The sequence below is a fragment of the Mugil cephalus genome, chromosome 5 (assembly GCF_022458985.1).
Source record: "Mugil cephalus isolate CIBA_MC_2020 chromosome 5, CIBA_Mcephalus_1.1, whole genome shotgun sequence".
Taxonomy (NCBI): Eukaryota; Metazoa; Chordata; class Actinopteri; order Mugiliformes; family Mugilidae; genus Mugil; species Mugil cephalus.
This window is the reverse complement of record NC_061774.1, coordinates 16760057-16785620: the sequence shown is the minus strand read 5'-3', so window position 1 is coordinate 16785620 and position 25564 is coordinate 16760057. Positions and strand designations below refer to the sequence as shown.

Sequence of the window (25564 nt, the reverse complement as noted above, 5' to 3'; positions counted from 1 at the left end):
ATTCCTCTAAAACACACCAGATAAAGGACTAATTTGGTCCAATTTTGCTGGAGGGATGCTTATCTCAGAATTCAAATAAGGTCAAAAGGGAAAAACAGTCACAGTCAGTGATAAGATCTGGGTGGAAGAGAAAAATAAACCTTGTCACCCCTCTGAAATGAGTTATGCTCTGGATCCTTGTAGATGTGGTTACGCCTCTTATTGCCATTTACCTCCAGTGAGGACAGCGTGAGTCACCACAATAAAGGCAAATAAATAACTGATGAGGGCAATAAAACAGAAATGCAGAAGTTGGGCTTATCAGAAGAAAAACAACAGCCTAATTTCTGCTCCACAAAGGCTATGATAAGAGAGCTGGACCTCAGTGGAAATAATAAAACGCGAATCATAAATCATCACAGATGAATGTTAGCATACTGTAGTTTGCCTTAATCTCCTCAGTGGCAGGCAATTGTTGCTTCCACAATTTATCAGGAACGATGTGAGTGTGTGTCTGCAGCGAAAGGGAGAGGGAAACTTTTCTGAAACACCTCCAGTTGTAAATTCAGTGCTACATGTGGTCAGTGGGAAAATTATATATATATATGAAAGTTTTGGAATTTGTCAAACTACTTGACAAATGATGCCAAGAAAAAGGCGAAAACCGCGAGAGTATATAAACTAAACGACTAAGATCTTACAGACGCCGGGTTCATGTGCTGGCAGCAATGAGCCGGAGCGGAGAAAGTGCACAGCGAGACAATAATGGGAAAAAAAAAAAAAAAAGATGCGTTTCCATCAGCTTCACCTTCACTTTAGACAAAGACAGAAATGAAAGATTGCTGCAACAGAACTGTCTATCACTTATGAACAGCAAGCCATCACAGCAGAATTCCTTTCAGAAGACAAAAGGTGGATCGCAAGAGTTTCTCAGCTCAGTTCCTGGTTTTTGATCAATCATGAGAGATGAAAGCTGGCTGAGACACAGGAAAATATGAGTTGGAAGGAGTAGCTGATCTGGTGAAACTTTTTAGATGTAAAGCATAAGACACGCACAAAAAAAAAAAAAAAAAAAAGCATTATATAGGAAGCCGCCCTGTTATTTCTATTTATGTCCATCAATGTAGATTGACTGCTTGTAAACAATGAGGTGTCCTCACTCCTCCAACATTCATTCAAGGATGCAAAATATTACTCTGGTCACGATTACAGCTGCAATTAACATATTTTAATGATAATTAATATGTAGACACAGCTTTTGATTAATCTCCTACTCTATTGGTCATTAAAGTCATCAGAATCAATCAACTCAAGACTCACTTTCCTAAAAAAACTTAATTAAACAAAGTTTTGACTTGCTCATCCATAATCCAATTCAATATCACGTTTTCAATAGTGTACCTAATGAACTGGCAAGTGAGTGTACACTGCTGTTGCCCAACTTCCTATAAAGGTAGATGACTGGCTCTGTATGGCACTCAGTAACTCAGGAAATAGCAGCAATGAACCCAGTTAGTCAATACCAACAGCAATAAGCGCCTGTCCACCAAATTCAAAAGGCGTTTAACTAAAGGCAGCTGGATTTGTAGAGTTTTGAGGTTTTGCTGCTCATCCGAATAACTTCTTTAGCACTGAGGGAATGGTGGGAAGTTTAAACAGGAAATTCTGTGGGTAAAAAGATCTTCCCACCAGTCCCTCAGTACAGTCCAGCTGCCTTTTTTTTTGGATTACCATGACCTGAATTACTGAGAACCTTCACAGAAATGTTCGCTAATTCAATGCAACCAAACTAGACGAAATTGAATAAATAAACTCTTGTTCAAAAAAATAAATAAAACTCTGCACAAAGGTCCGCGCATTAAGTTACGGCATATTTTGTCAGACATGACAGTAACGACTGTAGCTCGCCGACATTAAGAGCAGCGCCAGCTCGGGTTATCTGCCATCTAGCTACATTAACCTAAACAAGATAACATTAACCTTTGTGATCGCTGTGTGTGGAGCATAGATAACAACAGATTCGATTTGCAAATGATGGCAACATTTCAGGAGGTTTCAGAACATAAAGAGAAAGTCAACAAGATGTGTCCACCTTGAATCGTGTACAAGTCTAGACGCCGGTTTTTGAGGTGCTCTGATGAGTTTTATCTTTTTTGTACAAATTACTGTTTGCAAACTGGATTCTTATAATGTAACACAAGTACGTAGCATGTCTCCATGCACTTCCTGCCGCCACTCCATATGTTATTGGCAGCACCATAAAAAAACAAGAATCTTGGTGATCATATGCACCCTCTACATGTGTTCTACATTAAACTTGGACTCGTGCTTTATAAATATACATAATTATTATCATCATTTTGCATTCAATATTAAGCTATTCAAGAAATGTGCAGCAGTAGGGTGACCATACTGGAAAATTGTGGGGGAAAATTTAAAAAACAATGTATAAAAAAATGTTCAATCAACTAAAGACTTTGTGATCCCCCTGCAGTACCTCCATGGACGCCCTAGGGTTCACGGACCCCCTGTTGAAGACCTATGTTCTAGTGAATTTCTATGAGCTGTACAAACACTAACCAAGCTCACACCAAATTGTAACTAGCTTTCAAAATTACATCCAACTTGTCAGGTCTGACTGATTTCAACAAAAACTCTGACTCCTTAATTTAGCCTTCTGTTGGAGTTTGGCATTATTCATGTGTCGTGGTTCTTAACAGATTTCCAACCTTGGAACCACAATGGGTATGAAAAAAAAAAATCATCCTTGTAATAAAAAATGATCATGAATCTAGAAATCCATGTTCCATAACTTCGTAACAGCTTGATTTGCTTAAAATCTGGAATCGGCTCAAGTTCGGTAAAAGTTCTCGCTAACAAACGCTGCTTCGTCTGCTTCTCACTTACTCAGCTCCACAGTATCTTTCACACATTGTTTAATTGGGAGATTTCTCCATTGTGGTTACAGTTGCTAAAAACGATGCACTCACTTTAGTTTTAGTAGAGTAGGCCAGTGGATGACTCAGATGTCCACTGTTTATCTAACAGAGAAATGGAAAAAAAAGAAAAAAGAAAAAAAAAACTAATATAAATACATTATTACAAACGTTTTAGTGGTCAATCATGTCTGCCTACTGTTTTCTGGGAAAATAAACCTAATTAGCCCACTTCAGTTTTTATGTGAGTAAGTCAGAAAAGAACAATTTTAAAGCTTTATCGTTAATCACTGGCTTGATAGCTAAACACGTACAGCTGCAGACAAAAATGACAATTAAATCTCCAACACAAGTAGCACACAGCTGCACAGCAGCCAAGAGCAGGAGGAGTAAACAGTAAACTCTCAAAGCTAGACGATCTCTCACAGCTGCTGCGCTGACAGAAACTCAGTCGGTGTGGTGGTCCATAAACTGAGAGGCGAGTGCAATTTCCCCTTGTTTTGAGACGTGCATACATAGCGCGCAAACCAAACACAAACCAGTGTATTAGGCTGCCGCACCACATGTGATTAATGATGATAATGCAAATGACGACATGCCTAGTGAGTGAATCGCTTGCACCTGTAGGCCGGCGGTCATTTGTTTTTAAGTGATTGCCAAGGGCATAATGAGGAATATGCACCCTCTGCCAGCGAGCCCGATTTGGTTTGCCCTTTGTGCATTATATGGCTGACCTGTCACAGCTGTATCACAGGGTGGTTTATTGGATTTAGATACCAGGCTGTCGCGGTTTACATCCATACCCTATGCTGTCACGGGCGCTGATCAGCATTTCCTTTGCGGCGTGCGAGTTACCGCAGTGTCCTCTCCAATGTCTCTTTTTAAAACCTGTCTGCCGTGACAGTACATGCTAATGACCCTCTGAAGATATTAGTTAGTGAATGAATATTGTTAGGACAGAATATTTAACTAGATAAAAACCTTGGCATGCAGGGCTCGTAAACGAAGCACTGAAAGAAAAAGTGACACCCACTGCATGGACCGTGGTATGAGAACATCTGAACATCAGATCTATGTCAGGCTGTTGAAGATATCGATCCAAGCAGCTGGCTTTAACATCCCACCATGCTGCCTTCAAGGAAGGCTTTCCATAATATTATAGAACCTGGCTGCAGACATTTGCTCTCATTCTGCCACATCTCTGTTGCTCAGGTCATTAATGCTGGGTGATGAGAAGTGCCAGGGTTCAAGTGTGGCCCAAACACTGTACCGAGTGGTTACGGTCCGACTACTGTGTAGGCCGGCGACAGTTCTTTAACCCCAACCCTGGAACACCATTTAACTTTATTGGACCTCGCTTTGTGTATGTTGGCACTGCCATGTTGTAGCAACGTTGCAGGCAACGTATTATCAAAGTAAATGGTTTTCAATTCTAACCTCACAAACACAGGGGTCGCAGGAGAGTTAACAAAATAAAAGCTGGAAAACATTTTTAAAATGCTATGCATTGTAATTTGTAATTGTGTGTACAATTTTGGAATTTAACACAAAAAAAACAATACAACACAAATGGTAACAATTATTACATAACTGCGTGATCACAGTCATTTTCTCTGTGTAAATAGTCTGGTTTCCATTTGCCTGTGTAAAAACAACTGGATGAAACTAACAATATTTCATCACTATTTCCATATTCTTTCCCATCGTTTGAGATTTGACTGGAGCTCTTTCAGTTGTTGATGAGTCTGCTCCTTATATTTACAGACAACAATTAGTGTTTAAGTCGAGGCACTTAACTTCTTATATGATGGTGGTGGCATGCTACAAAGCCACAGACATCCAGGCAGTCAAAATGTTTCAAAAACAAGTATTTGAAGGAGGGTGACAAAAACAATTAGATTGTTAGTTGTAATTGTATGTGTGTCCTTTTTATGTCAGGAGACAAAAAGTGCGTACTTTGCAATGTTGAAAAAGAATAGGAAAACAAATATATACAGCTACATGCACAGCCAGCAGTCTTGCACTAAATCTTCATGGAGGTTATGGTATTCAGCATTAGTAAAATAACTGAGCTGCTGATTCAACTGTTTTCATTTTGGAGGCTGTTTATTTTTTTCAGTACTAAATAAGTGTAATGAGTCGTACTGACTCATGTTTCTCTTTTTTCATTTTTTACTGCACAATCTCAGTTTAGTCAGTGGACTAACAACACAACCCACATCCTCCAAAAATGGTCATACAGTTTTCGACACTAATTCAACGTATTCGGTGCATTATAACATTCATGAATGTTAGATTTAGTGCAGGGCCATTATTTTAGGATGCATTTATTTTCACTAGTGTATCTAATGAATTACCAAGTGAATGTATATGGATGGTGGGTATCCATATTGATTTGGCCATGAAGTACCTTTAGCTACAAATTGCATAATGAGTATGAATACTGTTATTGGCAGGAGGGTAACTTGATTCCTCGCTGGACCATGAGTCATGTGTTTTTCAGGGCCACAGGTAAGCTGCTTAACTCCATTTCTCAAAGTGGGACTAATGAGGGATAATTCAATCAAGTGTAGCTCTCAGAAAGATCTTGACTTCGGGCCTCTGCCTCCTGCAAACCCTGCGCACAGCCTGAAATCTCCAGTGACAAAACGGACAGCTGTTGACCGGGGACGTGGCGCTGAGCACAACCGGATCCGAGCGTGCAAACTCATCCTGGTGCCTCTGCATCATCGCAGTGACACTGCTTAGGACCGGGAGGGAGGGAAGAGGAGACCGGAACGTTAATGTTTCATTCATCAGAGCTCCACACCCATCGTCCGCTGCAGTATGAAAACATAACTATAATGAAAATCCTATCGATCGGCGCCCCTTCCTTTTAGACAAATTGCACTGTTTTCTCAGCCTTTCTGTGTTCGGAAGGCAGATGTAAAGAGCAAAGATGAAAACCCCAAAGACATCGCCGCCGATGCTCCATCATAACAGGACGAACTTGTGTCAACTAAAGGTTCACACAAAGCCTTTTGCTGAACAGAAATCATGAGTGAACTGGCCACTCGAGCCTATAATACAGAGCACACGGCCTGAGAGATGGCAGTAATCTTCTATGTTTTATGACTGTGCTGTTTGATTAAAAAAGGATTTGAGGCAGATGTCATATGCTGGGATGTCATACATGTTTGCTATAAACCTGCATCAGTGTATTCTGTTTAAGTTAAAGTTCACAGCCAATAAGGAACGTTCACCTCCCCAAAGCCACCTAGACAATTCTGGAGGCAGGGCAGGCTTTGTGGTTAGAGAGAGAGATCACCCCCGCTTTGATTTACCTACACCCCTGCAGGGACGTCCTTGATCAGGATGCAGTGACAAGGGAGCTGTACCGCTTGCTCCCCCTGCGTGTTTGCCCCTTTGCTGCAACGCGAGCATCGCGTATCTCGGAGGAAAAGGCCTAAAAAAAGAATAAAGTTTATTTCAAAGCCACATTGCTTGTGCCAGTGCGCTGGTTAGTTAGCTGCAGTCTCAGAGGCCTCAGAAGCATCAAGATAAAAATTTCTGACTTCATCACCCCTGCCAGAAGTCATTAGGGAAAGAAAAGACAAAGAAAATCATTTTCAAGCACTGTAACACAGCTTCTTATGTGGTCCCAGAGGACGCTTTTGCAGCACTAACATGCATGAAGAAACAAGACAGACAGACAGAGAGTAGGGATAACCATCTTGCCCATGTGCAGTCCTCCCACATTTCTAAATTAAAGATAGGGAGATAGTCGGGCGGCAATCTCCACGTGGGATCTCCATTCTCTCGGGAAGTAAAGGGGCTTAAAGGAAATAGATCAACCCAGCATCTCCAGGGTCAAGGGTTTATTTAATGAAGTCATATCAGTGAAGCCTACACATTTCTGTTATCAACAAGTAGCGTTTATACCGAGGGGTTCTGTGAAGTTCAAGTAAATAAGCACTGAACTGTTATAAAGGCCAGTTTAATTATATTTGTTCTCAGTCACTTATCACGATCAGGTATTTTGATTTAAAAGAAAATGTATAGTAATGTAAGTTAATCTTCAGTCTGTACTACTTCGAAATAACTGAGCACCAGTTGCTATTTAAACCCTCAAACTTCCAACTGGGGAGAAAATTTTTAACTCAGAAACTTCAATTTCTACCGCTGTGCCGCCAACTGTTCATGGTGAAAAACAAAATGTGTAGGAGGGGAGCGCGTGAACAATCCGCTTTCTATAAACACATCGCGAACACAACTTTCGAATTGACAGAGAGAATTACAGCTTCTCCTTTTTTGGTATTTGAATGTTTATAGAAAGACTAAATGCGGAGAGACACAAAAAGCAAATAAAAGCACACGTAGTGCGGATAGCGGGCTAAAAATGACAGGCTGACATGCTGAAACTGAAAAAAGGTAGGAAAAACACAGTGTCTTTTGTGTGTTCGCATCTCTGCGTGTGGGGCATTCACGGCAACACAGAGCAATCGGTAGAAATGAAAGAACAAGCCAGAATTGGAGGATGAACTGGCACAGGAGACACGCAGTGAAATTAACCAAGGTTTTACTGTTAAACCTGCAGGACTGTGCAGCTTCCGTAGGGTAAACTTCAGATACATCATACCGGGAGCAGAGAGGGTAAAGAGGCAATATTGTTCTGCTTTTGAAGAAAAAAAGAAAGGTCTAATCTTTCGGTTGTAAATATCTGCAGCATCACTAAATTATTAAGTGACTTTCTTTAATCCCTTGAATTTTGTCCAAAACATTTGCGGCTCCCGTCCAGAAAAAGAGAACCACGATACATCTCGATACGGGGAGGGTTTGCATTTCCAGGCTCATGTTTTGACTCCAAGTGTCATGGAGACAGAGATTTAGTGTGACAACGCTGATGCCAAGTGTTGTACTCCTGCAATGCTTTGCAGAAACATGGCACATACAGCATTCCTGGTATGAACACGGGAATAGAATTAACAATGGGAAAATCTTTCTTCTCAAAGGGGAAGGGAGAAATCATAGAGCTGACAGAGGAACAAGAATTTATTTTACGAGTCAGTCTTAAAAAAGAAAGAAAATAATAAAAAATAAAAAGAGACATGAAAGGTAGTTCGAGTACTTCCTGCAGCTGAATCCGTCAGTCAATTTCCCTCTTAGTTTGCGGCTATACGTGCGGTTTAAAACAACAAGAATTAGCAGTCTTTAATCCAATTAATTTGGGATGCAACAGCCAATGACAGTAAAATATGTGTGCGGATGGAAAAAAGGCAAGATTAGCGGCTGTAGTTTAAAAATACACTCGTTGCTGACATGCTTCGTCGTGGTCTTAAAGTGTTTAGTGTCTACACTAGAAAAAAAAATATGCTATCAGTTGTTGAACACATTTAATTTGCCTCCCAGTGACTCTTCCACGGCAACCGAGATTGAGCGAAGATCAAGTTAGCGCGCTCCTGCCGTTTCACTCATGCTTTCCCTTCGGCGGCGACGCCAAAAAAAGGAATCGGCATTTTAGATTGATTACTGACAAATTTTAATACAATAAGAATTAATTAAAAAGCGAGTCATTATCAGGAGAAATATTCAGTTCAGTCAATAGAGTTCATTCATTTCCGGAAGCCACAAATTACTCTTCATAACATTTCGTTTTGTTGTTATTCTGCATATGGGTTTGTTTGCTTAACACGCTCACCTTTTCAATTCAGCTTCATGAATAAAACAACACAGGAGAAGGATAACGTTAAAATATGATTTCCCCCCTTAATTTTAAAATCTTTACCAGCCGAAAACGTCGAAAGATGACACCTGCATGTATGTGAATGCGCCTGCGTGCGTCTTTCTGCACGTCTCCGTGTGCAAGCATGCCTCTGCTGCGCTATTCATTCAGCACATTTTGCCTCTTTTTTTATGTTGTTAAAAGAACTGCCAGCTTAGCTTCAAGCACATCACCCTGTAATTGTTCCTTGGTTCATATCTGTCATGACACTTCTATAGGTCTGCAGCCACTGTCACAAACCGCAGCCTGCAGCTCCTAATGGGGTCGCTCTATTTTTTCCTTCAGTATCTCATACAACCAGCCTTTGTTCCTCATAGCACAATCTGGAGATGCCATTAGTGGGGAGGAAGACAGTGATGTTTAGTGACAGCCAACGACTCCTCTGGTCAAGAAAGTGCCCTAGAGTCACCAGAGTGACACACACACCCCCTCCACTCCAACTGAACACAGCCCCCGGCTCCCCTAGTTCACCTTTGTTCTAGCTATCTGAAAAGCAGAAAGCTAATTGTGTGACAGGGGTCGGGGCGGGCAGCGCCTACGACAGGCTGCGCTGTGCCGCTGCATAACACTGCCAGCACTTCTTGTCAAACACACTGTAGAAAAATTCAAAAAAAAAAAAAAAAAAAAAAAAACTACTTAGGCAAGTGGGGGGAGGCTCTCATTTTGCTGCAAGTGGCAGTTTTTGTCTTTGTGCTCTGTTCATGACTATTGTCATCACATTTAGGGCTGAGCTCAAAAACATGCAGAAATTCTGCAAGCGGCTGGGTAGGATGATAAGAGAGAAGCTACACGGCCTGTTTGGGGCTGATAACTCAGACTCAGCATAAATCAAACACCTTCTGGCGATTCAAATAATTTGTACAGTTGGGCATCATATGTTGAGAGGGGATTGAAGAATTCAGAGGAAGGCAAGATCATGCCTCAGTGCCCCAAAATGAAATGATGCAGACTTGTCAAATTACATCTTCCAAGTCAAATGCTAATGCCAGCATTACTGTATACTACACAAAACATTTATCTACATAGATTAATTAGAACTCCAGAATCTCAAACATCTTCCAACTAAGTGTTTAGTGATGTAAACCAATTTCTTTGAAGCTATAGAATGAGTGTAGTGACTCCTCCGTGGTTGTTTAACATAGCCAAGACAAACAGTCCATTAGCTTTTGGTTCATTTGGGAATGGTATCATGTGGAGATGACATAAAAACCACTCTATAGGCAGTTAATGGGTTTACTTGGCTGCTTCATACTTGTGGGACCTCGGGCCCTACTGTTTGCTTTAGGCGTCTGCAATTTCCAACAGGCTGTGGAGGCTCTCTGCGCCAGTGTTGGCTTAACACAAAATGGCAGTCTGCTACAGAGGGCAGGCACAGACAATGCTTTAGTTTAGGTTGGAAAAAAGTCAAAACATGAATCTCAGTGTGTGCTACTTATCTCAGTGCTGGAAATGTGTTTTGCTGAATATCTGAAGTCTAATTTGATGTTTTCCGAGGATAAAGCTGACACGGAATAGCAGACAAAAATCCAAATGATGCACTGTCGGCCTCTCAGACTCCTGTAAAGAGTGAGGAAAGCTGAGATGTGCTGTTGATTGACGTATTAGAAGCTGGTAGTGAGGCAAGCTTGAAAATAGGAAGCGCTACTGCGAGGACATGAGAAGAGCACCTTTGTGAGAAGTGTTATCCAAGTAAAGAGGTCCTTCCTTTAAACATGGTACTGATTTGTTTCACAATTTCATCTTGATCCCTTGAACATGAGTTTGGGACAAATCCTTTTATACAAATCAGGGACTTCTCTAGCAGAGTGCCTGAAGATAAAAGACTTTTTGGAGCCACATGCGATCTTCTTAAAATGATTACCCTTTTCTGTGTTAAGGCTTAGAATTTCACAGAAATCCAGGAAAGATGGAATTTAACAGTGACATTTTCAACAACTACCAGCTGGCCAAAAACAAGTTATTATTATTTAAATAATACTATTGGGGAAAATGACAGAGCAAAGCCAAATGCAGACCGAGAAATTAGAAAATAAGCCAAATTGCGTTAGGCTTTGTGATGATTCAGTGCGAAACCAATCTGTCCCAAGTTTTCAATTTGGTAATTGAAGAACCAGGAATATGATTTCAGCAAAAGTATGGGCCACTCAATTTCTCAATTCTCACAATGGCACTACCATCAGACATTTAGGAGGGTGATTCAGGGACATGGCCTGAAGTCTGGCTCCTAGAACTTGTGAAAGAAAGAAAAGAAAATGAATCATGCAAACACTCTCAACGGAGGAGCAGTGGCAACAGTGGAAAAGGTTACTCAGTAGCAAACAAAGTCTAACACATAGTAACATCTTTTTGCTTTGGCGAGCCGTGTGAGGCAAGTACACACACGTACCACACACTGTGTAAACTTAGCAAAACAGAAAGAATATAGATACAGGTTGTACAGACGGATTATCAAAAGCTCAATACATTTACCAAGCTCTCCGTGAGGAATCGCAAACATGGTGCGCCGTCATATACAACAAACACGTTGAAATGCTGCACTGCCTCGTGGTTCAAGGTAAGAGTTTTTTTTTTTTTTTGCTGTGTCTGTGTACAATATGTAGATATGTTGGGGGGGAAAAAATGAAAGCGAAGCAAGGCTTTAATTTAACAAACACAGGAAGGGGTGGGGAAGGGGTCATAAATAACAGAGAGCACGGGATAATAGTGTTCTCTTTACCGTTTCCATATAAGACACTAATAACGAAAGAGAAGGGTAATAAGACTCTCGGAAGGGTGCAGCCCTGAGCAAGTTGGTCACCCCCAAACCCTCCAGAGAGAGACTTTTCATTGTGGATTAATGTGCTTTTTTTTTTTTTTTTTTTTTTTTTTTTTAAAGTTGTCACGCCTGGAGGAGATTAAGGAGACCTGGTTGTCCCTTCCCCCCCCTCCCTCCCTGCTCATGTAGCGCCACATCAGTTTGGCCCAGTGGAGCCCCCTGGTGCCATATGGCCCAGATCAGAGGAGTATGCCACACAACCAAAAAAAAAAAAAACTTGGCAAGATTCATGTAGCACATCCCTACAACTAAATAAAAAGTAGTTCAGGGAACAGATTAAATAAACAGATGGTGATGCATAGTCACTTTACTTCTGAAGGTTGATAATTACCAACACAAAAGTCAACATCTGGTGTTTCTTGAGGACTAACAAATTGTGCGTGAGTGTCTCAAACACTCCAGTGAAGATGAAGGACTTTTGTAAAACTTGCCTGTGCTAGCTTCTGACAAGACAGAGAGATGAAGATACTTTCGTCCTCGATTGCATTACAACCGGGGACGCAAGAGAAGACCTTTGAAATCGAAGCTCCGAGTCACAAATGTTCTCCCGCTGGATTTTTATGAGGAAGGACACTGTCTTGTGTGGTTACACAGGAAAGACACATTCTGCTGATTCTTGACATGCCACCAACATCAGGAGTGAGGATTTCACAGAGCTCCATCTTGACACGGATCAAAACAGCCGTAGAGGAACGCAGCACGGCTCCGTCTCACCGTACTAGATGACTACTGTCGTCGTAGCTGCGTTTACAGCAGCTGGCAGGCTCACTGATTCAGAGTGACTGGAAATGCTGCTCAGTATACATGATTAAAAACTACACCATCAGATCAATGAAGACAGACATTTGGCGACATTTTCGTGACCACTCCTGGGCCGACGCTTTGATCCGCACACCTCACAGGACTTGTTCGGGAGCATGTGCAGATGTCTGAACAGGCTGCAAACATCAAAACGAAGCTAATCATTTATCAGGGGTTTAAAACCAAATGCACGAGCACCACTGCGCTTCAGACCTGGTATACGCCCACTGACATTTCAGACCTAATCTGCAATAACGGAGTTGACTCATACTCGAGTTTGTTTAGCATACTGAATTAGGAGTAAGGGGTTGCTTCGGTCCCTGAAACACTAAGAATGGAGGAAGTCATTAGAAGAGCTGTTAACGATATCGCATGGACCGAGCTTTGTCCGAGGCAAGCATACGTTAAATCACTGCTTGAAACAGGACACCACCTCACATTCATTTAGCGGCAGACACATCAAACAAATAACTCCTTGTAATCTTGTTTATTGGTCACCAGATGTCTGCCCGCCCCACTGCATGTTAGGCAAATTAATTAAAAGAACAAATTGAACTGAGCTTTGTTGTTTTAACCGAATGTGTCAAACAGTGCCAACTCCCAAAAGAAGCAGCGGCGAAATTACAATCAATAATCTGTAAAAGCACTTTCGAGTCCATAAACATAAGAGAAAATACACATTATTCAGTGTCCAATTAAGTTAAAGTAGCATCTGTTAGGCTAGAGTGGAGGCAGTATGGTGACATCATCCTGTCTATTTAACAGAGGAGGCCTGTACCCTGACTGCAGTGTATCTTCTATCCACCCACACGAAATTTTCAAGCTGATGTCAATAACTATCAAACGAATTGACTGCACCCAGTAGACTTAACCCGTGGCCTGTGTGCTAACGAAAGGTGTATCAACTTACTGTACACAAGCCTGCAGCGGTTTAATTAAAAATAAATGAGATGAGTTAAAATAAATAAATAAATAAATAAGACCGCCTTAGCTAACAGCCGTTGTTTCACATGGTCTATCACCACAAGACCAACCTGTTTGGCAACGTCTTTGGCCTGGTAAGATGGAATTCACAAAAACATTATCAAAAGACTGCCCAAGACCTAAAGAATCTGAGAACCATGTGGAAAAAGTTGAAAGCAATGGAGAAATATTCAACAATCTGACTAGACTTGTTAACCAAAGAAGAAGCCCTGGTTTAGTGGATTCATTTTTGTGTTTCTGATTCTGGGTCGGCCTAAATTTAATGTCAAATGTCTCAGAAAATGTCGTATAATTGTAGGTAGCTATACGAAAATTGGCCAATTAGTCATTTCCAGAGTGCTACATAATTTAAACTTTTTTTTTTCTTTTTTTCAAATTTAACAGCTGATTCCCTTAGGCTTGATTAAACATTTACCAGTGTCAGTTTTTAAATGGATTATAGCGAGTTGTGTCTCTCTAAGCGAATAGTACATATTGGATCTTGTTGGCTGCCAACTTGTAATTGAGCAAGTCCAATATGGGGATTTAATGATACAGTAAATAGTGCTAAGTGTAGGCCAATAAAAAAAAAAAAAAAAAAAAAAAAAAATCAGCCAACTGAATGCCACAAGGAGGAAGAGGACATGATGAACTTGTATTGCGCACAATTAAAAGAATGCCTTAAGTGGCCCATGATTGGTTCTTGATTAGCTGGAAAATAATTACTCACTACACAGAATAATTATGAAACGCCTCACCAAAATAACCCAAGGTTTGTATCTATCTTCCAATAACCAGTTACTCTATATCGCAAGAGTTTATCTCTCTAACATCAATACATAATCAGTATTAAGTCTGTAAATGAGTGGATAATTAACCAAATCTCAGAGCAGAGCTGCTTTGCCCTCATCTTTTAAAATGCAAACATTAGCGTGAAAAAACTGCAGGTATGACAACACTCTTTGATTCAACATGAATGCATTGTCAGTGGACATAAAAATCCATAGAAACCATAATCAAGTGCAAGGTGTGCCGTAAAAAGGAAAGCATCCAGCGTCACTGGTGGCAGTGTTGTCATGATTAATTCTATCGGAGGGAGGACTTGAATGCATTCTTCTGCGAGCCTCGTGTTCCTGATGGCCTTGCCAAGAAATCTGCTGCTTAGCTTTAAGCTTTGAATCTGTAATGTTCAGACCTCATTTCACATCAGGAAATTGTACGTTTGGGAAAAACAATAACGGAGGGGCCTACATAGATCAGAGAGGCTGTTCTCTTGCCGCTACACATTTACGGCAGATAGTAAATGGTTCATGTTTTGTGGGAAATCAACCCACAAAGCGAACCATCAGAACGTTTTCTGGAGGTGACGTCAGGTACAAGGAGGGGTGGGCGACGTGCAAAAAAAAAAAAAAAAAAGAAAAAAAATCTTGATTATGTTTTTGAAATTTTCTGATAACCTGACGATATCCTTTCTTTGCAAAAAAGAAAAATGCTGTTGAAATTCTTCTTGGATTCAATGTTTCAGAACAAGAGCTCTTGTTTATTTTCTTTAAACCTAAGCGTTCAAGCGACTCCCAGTAAAACTTAAATGTAAAGACATTAAATGGGTAAACATTCAGGTTATCTCTCCTCTGAGGTAAACTGTGCAGCATACAAGCATGAGCAAATAATACTTCATCATTTCTTAATATTGTTAACAAAGTGCCTCATCTATACATATTCTGTGACACATATCTTACGGCCTTCTTGCCGAACAGTGTTCTGGATGTTGAGTCATGAAGTTTCACATATTCCTCATACTCTTTTGTGTGGTTTGTTCACAAGCGGGGGAACAGATTTGAAGCTGAGCTGCTCTCCACAGCGACGGTTTTACGGTACATCTTGCAGGAACCGTTATTTTCACCGACGTCCGTGTCCAGTCTAGTGAGGTAGACCGACGTCTCGCTGCTAAGTCATCCACTTAAGTCGTTGCTGAGTCTGGAGATTCCTGCATATTTCCTCCACTTATCTATCATCAGCGGGTGTTATGTTGCCACCGACACTGCTTGTGGGAGATCACGTTATCGCCACGTGACTGAATCCTGGCCGCTTATTGGCTTCTAAGACACAAATTCAGTAAATGAGGATTTTCATGTACCTCTCCGCAGACTGCAGAAAATAACACCTAACTCCTCCCCTCTACAAGGTTCATCCTCCATGTGCCAAGGTCCTCTGAAAGATAAGGCGTCTGGGCATCACCAACTGGAGCGTGCTCCCCTATTGTTTAAAGATGACCTGTGCTGACATGCACCGATTACTTATATTCTCAGCCATTATCTCGGCCTTCATTAACCAACATAACTCAAGCTAAAGAAATTACTTTTCAGGACTTGGACAGGAAGAATATTAACTCAATTCATCTGTATTCTTTCAATTATCAATTCCGTACTGCAAACAAGAAATTCAACTCACTCCGTCACTGTAATAGTGTACACACCTCTCCTTTACCGTCTATGTGCCTTTTGTGTTCTTTGAGATGTTGTAAATACTCTGTTTCCGATACTATCATAGACGATCTATATCGTGCACCTCTAGGTTTAAGCGTAAAAAGAAGGCAGCTTGAAGAAGGCCATCTGACCCTAAGTTTTCTTTACATATCTATAAGTAAAGAGAAGACTGCACAAAAAAAGTGTAAAAGGGTGACACAAATAACATTAATACTGTTGTGTCAATACTGAATTATTAACAAGTTCACTGCTAAACCCAGCGTAGTCTAACCTTACATTATACAACATGGTGTCTGGGCTTGAATGTGCTCCGAAAGTCAGCGCTCTGTTGACTCAGTTGAATTGCTTGCCTAAGGCATCGGTGCCTGGACACATACACATAATTAGGAAAGGTCACTGTGCCTCCTGTCTTGTCAACAAAATCACTTCAAGATGACAAATTCTGGCTCCGACTGAGCCAGACCTCCCTCAAATACCCTTGCCAATCACGCGCCAGCAGGGCCGCCTGGGTAGCCTCAGGTGATTTCTAATTATGTATTTTACATGCCATGCTAAAGAGGGGAAAGCATAACAATGAGCCATACATTGGTTGGGTGTGTGTGGCAGACTACATTTGGAGAGGAGAAAAAATAAAGTGCTGAAAAGGTGCAATGTGAAACTCTGAAAATGTATCTTTATTAATTTAAGACATTTTTGAAATGTATTGTTTACCTGCGGATGTATGCAAAAAAAAAAAAAAAAATTTAAGAAATGGGGAGAATTACTTATTTTGTTCATCTAATCCTCAAACAGCCAACTAAACCAGAGCCTTAGGAAAGATCTCTCAATGGATGTTCAAGTCAGAAGGCTGCAAAGACTATTCTAAAAGCTTCTTTTATCTTTCTTAAAGTCGCTCAAGGTGGATCTTAAAGTATTCTCTTGGTAATTGTCCTGTTGTGTTCAAGTTTCTCAGTCAGACTCTTGACAGCCTGCATATCATGTGTATCCGCAATTTGCTGATATTAAGCCGAATCTGTCCGTCCCTCCATCCATGCAAATCCATTCCGGTTTTTCCTCCATTATGTTTAACACATTGTGCCCCCACCCCGCAGAAAAAAAAAATAAACATTTGGTGATCGTGGCTCATTTTCAACTTCATCCATCCACAGCACTTGTCATCAAATCCAGATGTTATTTTGCATACTGAGAGTACTGCAGGTAGTTCTTTCTACCGGCTCTTCCATCTACACTGTGTTTGTGCATCAGTGCTGCACAGCAGAAAGGTGCACCACCGCTCCTGTGTGAACTGCTCCTCCTTTGCAGTCTTAAGGGGTTTTTGCTTCGCTTCTCTTCCCAGCAGACGTGTAGTTCTGTCTGAAAGTTTTTTTTGTTCACACCAAATCTATTTTTCTAGCCTTCCTCCTCGCTTTGTAGGCTTCAATTGGTTTTATTTTCAGATGCTCAGGCAGTTTCACAGAGGAGGCCGCTGAGTGTTACCACAAGCTATGAAAAGTTTATCAAGCTCTGGGAATGACATCAGCCCGCAATTCCTAATGGGTGTTCTTAATCTTTTCTACGTGTCCAAATGAGTCAATAAAGGCCTAAAGAGTTAATGGTATTCAGAGACTTCCTCAACTTCCTGAAGCAAAAAGTACATCTGAACATTCAAAGAAAGCCTATTTATTATAATGTGTTTTCAGCTGGGGTTTTATTTCCTTCCTTTCAATTCAAAAACCAACTAAATCTGTAATCTGCCACAGACCAATCCACAGACTTCTGGATATATCTGTACCTGCCAGAGACACACAAAAGAGATTTAATGAAATAAAAGGAGGATTTTACACAGTAAGATTAAACTAATCAAACCTTTCAAATGCCAGCTCACATCAAATGACCTTCACACCGTTTCAGAGTTCCTTTCCCACCTCATGCACTGTATGATGAAGTGGAAGTGGCTTTCACATCACTCCCTGGTGGCCTTACTAAGGAACTATTAATCTATGGCTCTCCATATTGCATTCAGATCCACCATCCCCAGCCACCACCTGGCCTGAAGTAAAGGCCAAGAGAGGACCCAGAGGACTGGACAAGCTCTTATTATGAGCTGCACCAAGACACCTCTGGGTTTCTAAGCACTTCGTCTGACGGTGACTGATGGCCAATTAACCATTTGGAGAGGAGTATTGATCACCAGAAGAAGAGGAAGGCACTGAAAACATCTTCTAACACACCACTATTCTCACTGTACAATGTGAGCAGCCAGACAGTACATCATGTATACTAAAAACAAACTGAAGAAAGCATTATCTTTCAACACCAGTCCCCAGAGGAAGGGTTTGCCTTCCGTCCACAGCAAGGTTAACAGTTTGGAAACAAACGCGAGGCAAATGACGTGTGAAATTCTGGTGTTTTGGATACTCAACGGCCGCTTCCAGCTGTGTGGTGAAGAAGCATTATCTTTCAACACCAGTCCCCAGAGGAAGGGTTCTTAGAAGTGTCTTTGACATACATCACTCACCCGCCTACTCCGACTCAGACGGACGTCACCTTGGGCATCTACTTTCATTCTGGTGGTCTCCACAGAGAGCTGCTTAATATCAAACAAATCTGAACTTGATGGTATCTGTGATAACTGATCAATGATCTGAGTTAACACTATTAATACACAAATGCAGTCAGTGTGGTGAAGATAGCTTGTCCGACCACTCTCTGTACATCTCCTCTGCGCTGCCGGCAGCTGGTACTGATGACACTGGAACAGAGGTCAAAGTCAGGGACTGAAGCGCTTGAAGCGTATTGTGGACTGCAAGTAAGGCTAGCCAAGAGCAGAGCCGTCCAAAACATACCGGTGTTCCAGTTAACAAGATCAGCCAAGTCAGCTTTAGCATCTTGTAGTGCAATTGACTTCCAGGACATTAACCTTAACCTTCAATTGTCCCATGCTTTTGCTGAGGTAATTTTTTTTTCCCAGCATGAGAACACGTTGACATCCAAGGTGGAAGGTCAGATTTGAGTTATTCCTCCTCATGACAGTGTGAAAGCCAAGAGAGCAAACCAAAAGTGAACATTCGATTAGACCCTCTAGGGAAAGTCTCTGGAATCAGCTCCACAAACTCATCCCAACCTCTCACTGGTGGCCCCTGGATGTAATGTGGTTGGTCACTGGTGCAGGTTGGCTACCAGCAAAAGCAACACAACAGGAGAGATTGAAGGCACTCTCCCAGCTGATACACCGTTAGATACTGTGACCTTCTGTAAATGATCACGCGGGTTTCTGTGGAGACACAGGGTAAACTCATCCCGCGTCAGAGGTGAAAGGTCAGATTTATGTTACCAAGATAGAAAGGCACAGATAGTGTCTGCGATTTTCAGAAAGGAAACGGCCCAACTTCAACCCTTAAGCACTCTCACATACACCTGAATCTTAGAAATGGGGTAATTGAAACAAAAGGGCAGGGTTTGACAGAGATGTAGTGCCTTCGCCAGGCCTTTGCAGAGACTGCAGAAAATAACACCTAATTCCTTCCTTCTACAAGGTCCATCCTCCATGTGTCCTCGGCAACGCCTGTGTCCTTCCTTTGCTCCTCAAGATAGTCTTCTGCAAATGACCCCTATTGTTTAAAGATGACCTGTGCTGACATGCACCGATTACCTTTTATTCTCAGCCATTATCTCGGCCTTCATTAACCAACATAAGCTAAAGAAATTACTTTTCAGGACTTGGACAGAAGGAATATTAACTGAATTCATCTGTATTCTTTCACACAAACAAATGAAAGATATTTGATCAATTCCGCACTGCAAACAAGAAATTCAGCTCACTCCCTCATTGTAATATCGTACACACATTTATACACATTGTGTGAGCAGCATAAAATTGATAAACAGTATTTGTAGTCTTGATTATGGAAATCATTTTAATATTTTACAGCTCTTTGTGTAATGGCCTCCCCTGCATGGTATGTCCTGCATTTGTGCATCATGCTAATTTATTGCGAGTATAAGCAGCTAAGAGAATAAATCATTTTAAGTAAAATTTCCTTCCCCTACCTTTCAAATCATCCAGTTGTCAGCATCATTTGAATTCATCCCCTTTGACTAGGGAGAACAAAAACTCTTTCTGGTTGTAAATCATCGCTTCCCTACGAAAGACCACATCCCTGCAAATACATGGGGATCATTTGCCATGCATTAGCTATGGGACAAAAATTAAGTGGTTTTAAATTCCTTTGACCAGAAGGCAATTTCCCCCAATATATTATGTTAATTTTAGCTTTCGTTCTCCTCATTGCATTCTTTAGTGAGTCAATGAGGAGAGACAAAACTGGCTGCGAGAAAGACAACTCTGGGATGATTCACAATTGGAGTGATGAGAGACGTCTGGCAAAAGAATCCCTCATATCACTCCACTAAGAAATGGGAACTCGCAAAATACTGTATTATGCAATAGATTTCTGCATGTTGTCTCTTAATGGCCAACTCCTTGCATCATCACAAGGCTTACACCCCATGGAAATTGCTCTGAGGTGACTGTTCACTGAAGTAGGAAGGTGCCTGATACCAAATCCCAAGCTCCCTCGTTGAACCAGACAACAATTGCTTGGCAACGCTCTCGCCGGGCAGAGGAAAAAACAAAACAAAACAAAAAGAAATGCAGGATTCTTATTCTCTCTGCATGGATAGTTGGGTTTTTGAAGCTCGTTTCTGGAGAAAGTAACAAGAGACTAGCCAGCGGACCAAAGTTCAAATCAATTGTATACAACACCAGCAACAGGAGATGAAATAATCTGCAGATATAAACTTAACGTGCTTACGCACAGAGCAGAAATGAAACCACGGAAATCTTTGTGGAAACACCCATACGCACGCACACACACAGACACGCACACATGCATTTTGCATACTGAAAACATCAAGTGGTGTGCACACGCAGGCAAAGCAGAACAGTTCTTTGTTCCTAAGGCTGAAAGCTGAAAGCTTACCTACCCCCTCTGTCCGGGCCGTCAGATCACTCACAACACAGTGAAAGGGAAAATGCTCAGCTTGCTCAAACCTAGATTGACAGCCTTACCTTTATTACTGACTGAGTTATGTTTCCCTGCAGAAAAAAAAAAGAAAGAAAAAAAAGACAAGCCAGCTTTGATACGGACGGATGCCAAGTCAGCGCCTTGCCTCTCTAAAGAGGATAGCTCGACTGATCTCAGCCGAGACTGTCCCAGTCATGATGTAGAAAGAATTGGCAACCAAATTACCTTCAGATCCATTTCTGGAACTCAGTTTGCCCTATAAAAGTAGCCTCTGAGCTGCAATGGGTGTTTATAAGGATGCTTGCACTGGCCTAATATGACAGGGAGTGAACAAAGAGACAGCATCACACCTGTGGGACTTTGGTTTTAAAAATCGACCGACAAGTGCTGGTCCCCGGACTGTGGGAGGAAACCAGGGCACGCAGAGGAAACCAAGTGAACACAGCAGGAACAAGCTCCACAGCAAATTGAAGCGCCCAGTAACATCTTACTGTGAGGCAACAGCGTTGAACCACTCAACCACCGCACCACTCACATAACCCAGCAGCCCAATCAAGATACATCAGTTTCAGCATGCATCACGAAATGACTTGTAAATACCACCACACTTAATACCGCTACTTACTTAGCTTGATATATGAGGTCCCTCGAGCATGATTGTTTATTTAAACCTAATATATTCATAATTATGCACTAATTAATGCAAGAGAAAGGCCCTCTAAATTCATCAGCTCGGTGTCCTGGAGCAGGAGACACAATTACAGCAACTTTAACATGTTTGCCTTCCGTCCACAGCAAGGTTAACAGTTTGGAAACAAACGCGAGGCAAATGACGTGTGAAATTCTGGTGTTTTGGATACTCAACGGCGCTTCCAGCTGTGTGGTATAGTGGGGATGACATTTAAGAAGCAGGCAGGATGAGTAAAAGAAGCGTTTTTTTTTTTTTTTTTTTTTAAATAAATAAATAGTGCATTATGGAGGACAATGAAACTGTGGCCACTGATCAAACAGCTAATTTGAATTCTAGATAACTGGTTTGACAGAGCAGACCAGATATTATGGGCGAAACCTGCAGATGATTGTACTTGATTGCTGGGGGGGAAATGACCTTTACGCTGTTATGAGGCTAATACTAAAAATCTAACAGACTATCTCATAGTCTAGATATTAAATGGCTTCCATGTTGATACTGGGGGAAACTTGTCTTCGGTGTACTTCGGCTCACTTCACAGTCGGTGGCGATTGTTTTGTGCATCAGTGCACATTTGCATGCAATCCGGAGCGTCTGACCAAGAGGCTTCATCATAAAATGTAACTCATCAGCGCGAGTGGGTCGTCTACCAACTCAGTAAAGCTGTCACCATTCTGCAAATGCAGCAGGAATGGGTCCTGGCCGGAGAGAGCAACGTGGAGTTGAGGGCTTTGCAGCCAAAGCAGAGAAACCGCTTAGAGGGACGAACGATGAATGCGTCCCCCAAACCTACCCACACAGCTCGAGGATAACAAAAAAAAAATAAAAAAAATCATGCTGAATTATGTGACAGGATGAAAGCAGCGCAGCGGCGGCCAGCGCGGTCTTTTATTGCCCCCTTGCCCGTCTGTTCAATCACCTCTTATGGTGCAGATTGGCTCCTCTCAAGCAGGTGTAGCCCCTCAACTTACAGTCACGACAGCGGGGATAAAATACACGCTATAAACTTCTCCGCGCCGCGTGGTGTAAATGTATAAGCAGCAGCAGAAAAGGCAGCCGACATGTGCCTCAAGTTTTAACCTTGGTAGACGGGTTCTGAGCCGCAGACCCTCTCCGTTGTAACCTTGAAGGTGCGGGCTAATTGACTGTTAGTGCTAGCAAATTAGAGAACAATAACCACTGCCAGCAACGTGCTCCGTCACGCGCCCCTGCAATTCGATTAAAAATATAATATATATAAAATAAAATAAAACAAACACCAGCAAAACAACTTGTAATGCGTCTTGTTTGTGTGTTATCTCTGATAAGAAAACAACATTTAAAAAAATAATAAAAATAATAATAATAATAACCGAAAGCGTAAATTGAATAACTCACCACCGGTACAGGTGAAGCCAGCAAACACGAGCCAGAGCACGAGGAAGGTAACGCCGAACCCACAGCGGACAAAGGGGCCCAGAAGTAAGAAGGGCATCTTCGCTTTTGTTTTTCTTCTAACACTTAAGTTTCAAAATGCGGGGAGCAGAGAAGAAACGCTGACACGCCGTGCTTTCTTTTTGAAGGTCCGGACGAGTGTGTCCTCTGTGGCACTTAACGCCTTTATTTTCTCACAACGCCCAAGTCCGTCCCTCAGCACATATCCTCCTGCCGTACCGTGGCCATCAGTATCCCGCTGTCGTGCGTCTTCGTTGCTCAGAACAACGCATCACAGGTGTGGTAAATAAACTGCTGCCTCGCTCGCCGCCGCGGGCTTCTTGTCTGCTACTGTAGCTCACTGTATACGTCTCTCCGAAATAATAATAAAAAAACAAAAAAATAAAATAAAAAGCCCGCTATCCGTTCACAACTCTCCCTCTGCCAGTTGAGCCGAGGAAGGGGGGTCGGTTTATCCTGCTTCTCGTCACTTTTGCAGCCTTTCGCGCAGGAAACGATGCCTTCTCCAGACGCGAAAACGGCGAGAATTGGCATCGGAGGAGGAACATCTGCTTGCACAGCAATGCTGGAGTGGTGAGAGTCAGGGAAGGTGTGCGCTGCGATGATCGGAGGAGCAAAACCAGGAGCGGACTCTCTGGGAACGGAGCGCCCCTGTGCGCGCCGAACCGCTCTCTCTTCTCAGGGAAACATTTCCATGCCTCGAATAAGCACAACTAACCTAACCACACGGCGACAGTGCGCGTCAAGCATGGAAAACACTCCATCCTTGCAAGTGTGCTTTTCATATCTTTTACCTTACATGAAAATGATGGATGCATGACATTCAGCGCTGCATGATGGGAATCGCATCGGCGGTTTTGCATATAAATGCGCGCGGATCGCATCTGCATGTCATTGAGTTTCTGTGGTTGGTCTCGAGTTCTTAATTTATTTAATTTTTTATTTATTTATTTATCTTCGAGCTGTGGTATACATCACGCAGTGACGGACAAACAAAGACGGGGAAGCATGAGGATTAGCTCTCCCGTGAGAGTGTACACCTGTCAGCAAACTCAGACCACTATGTGACTTATGTCCCAGAGAGCTTTTCCTCATTTTCTGAAGGGGGTGTCGGTGGAGCGATTATCACACCGCTCAGCCATGCCTTTCACAGAGCCGCCAGAAATCGACGGCACATTATTAATACAGTTGAGAGGAGGAGGGATTTTTGTGTCTTTGTTTACCCATTCCTCCACTCCCACATACTAGTCAGCAGAATAATAAAGTGGAAGCACACGACTGGACCACTGTCTTACCAGCTAATTATGGGGCTCATGTAGATGGATGATTCCTCAGATACAGCTCAGCCATCGCACAAACTCATTAAGCCTCCTCCCTACCCAGCATCCTTCGCTGAAAGGTCACGCTCCGAGCGACAGTAAAGCGCATGCATTGCACACGCACGGGCCCGCGCAGTTCACGATCCAATCTTGACAGGCGCCGTGACTGTGAAGGGCCGAGGAGGGCTGATGCACAGCGGCCAAACGGAAGAGTATGACTCAGCCTTGGTCACTTGTGAGGTTGCTCATAATGATCTCTCTCATTCAATTAATCTGCTCTGAGTCCTATCGGGAAGTGCAGCTGGAGAGCGTCTCTTCCAGTCATTGCATGTGACTTTCTCCAGGGGAAAAAAGCACCAAAGCTACATGCATTTGAAGTGAGGATGTGAGAACACGTACACAAATGCCTAGTCAGTTATATTATTCACTTGCAGGGATGGATATTTGCTGTTTAAAGGAACTATTAGAGTGTGCATATTTTTTTCCCCCCTTGCTGTGGTGGTGCGTGTTTGCTGAGTCAAAGCAGGGCACAACCTCCTTCCACAGTCCTCTGACTGCAGCATCTTCCTCTTTTGCTCTCTCAATCAGGCTACAATGAACAATCAGGGCTCTTCGGGGAGTTGACACATTCAGTTGTTCATCGATCTGTGGTGTTGTAATTAATTTTCTCCCCGTCATTGGCTTGAGTTACAATATCCTGAGACTTGGAGCAGCTTGTTCGGCTGCAATCAATCACAAAACCCAGACATTTCACTTGTATCATCTCGAAACATTCGCAGCCGCCCTGATCCGGAGAGACCCGGCGCACAGGCCTGTCGAGCATTAAGAAAACGCGCGACTCCTCCGTGATTATTGCAACGTTGGTGTCGCTGCATCCTTCCGTAAACTGCGCAATTACTCTCCCAACATATGCGAGCCATAAAGACAACTGATTCAACCAGTCGATACGCATCGACCCCGAGAAGGTGTCCAGCATGAAATTAATATTATTTATTGTTTACAAACAACGCTGGAGGTCCCATGAGGAGGATGCCGACTGTCGGCATTCCAACACAGACTTGGGGGGGGGGAGGGAGACAGGAGGGTGTATCAGCTTCCATCATGACCACAGCTTCACAGCCTATTGTTTTGTTTATATCAAATTAAACTGCAATCCTACTCCAGAGAGATATAATTGACCACAGTCTCAGATTAAATGACTGTAAAGACCTTAATAAGCCATCAGCGGATTGCATATTACATTGCAAACCACTTATGAGGATGCAATGTAGTCCGATGAGAGTCAAATTGAGGCTCGGATTTGCATGCCGCAGCATTTTAGCCCATAATTGCAATGCAAAATGCTTGTATGATGATCAATATGGTATCAATTT

The 25564-nt window shown here is 42.2% G+C and overlaps 1 protein-coding gene across 7 annotated transcripts in view; it reads right to left on the bottom strand.

Annotated features, from left to right (window-relative positions):
• Positions 1-23592, bottom strand: part of unc5a (unc-5 netrin receptor A) — a 134479-nt gene extending 110887 nt beyond the window's left edge. For 2 of the 7 annotated variants that reach the window (XM_047585067.1, XM_047585069.1), the window contains exon 1: positions 22816-23591. In XM_047585067.1, the coding sequence (XP_047441023.1) occupies positions 22816-22912 (97 nt within the window). In that variant the 5' untranslated portion in view covers positions 22913-23591. Of the gene's footprint in view, positions 1-22815 lie in introns of all 7 variants that reach the window. The other 5 variants (XM_047585066.1, XM_047585068.1, XM_047585070.1 and 2 more) reach the window with 3 other exon arrangements.
• Between the last annotated feature and the right edge of the window lie 1972 nt (positions 23593-25564).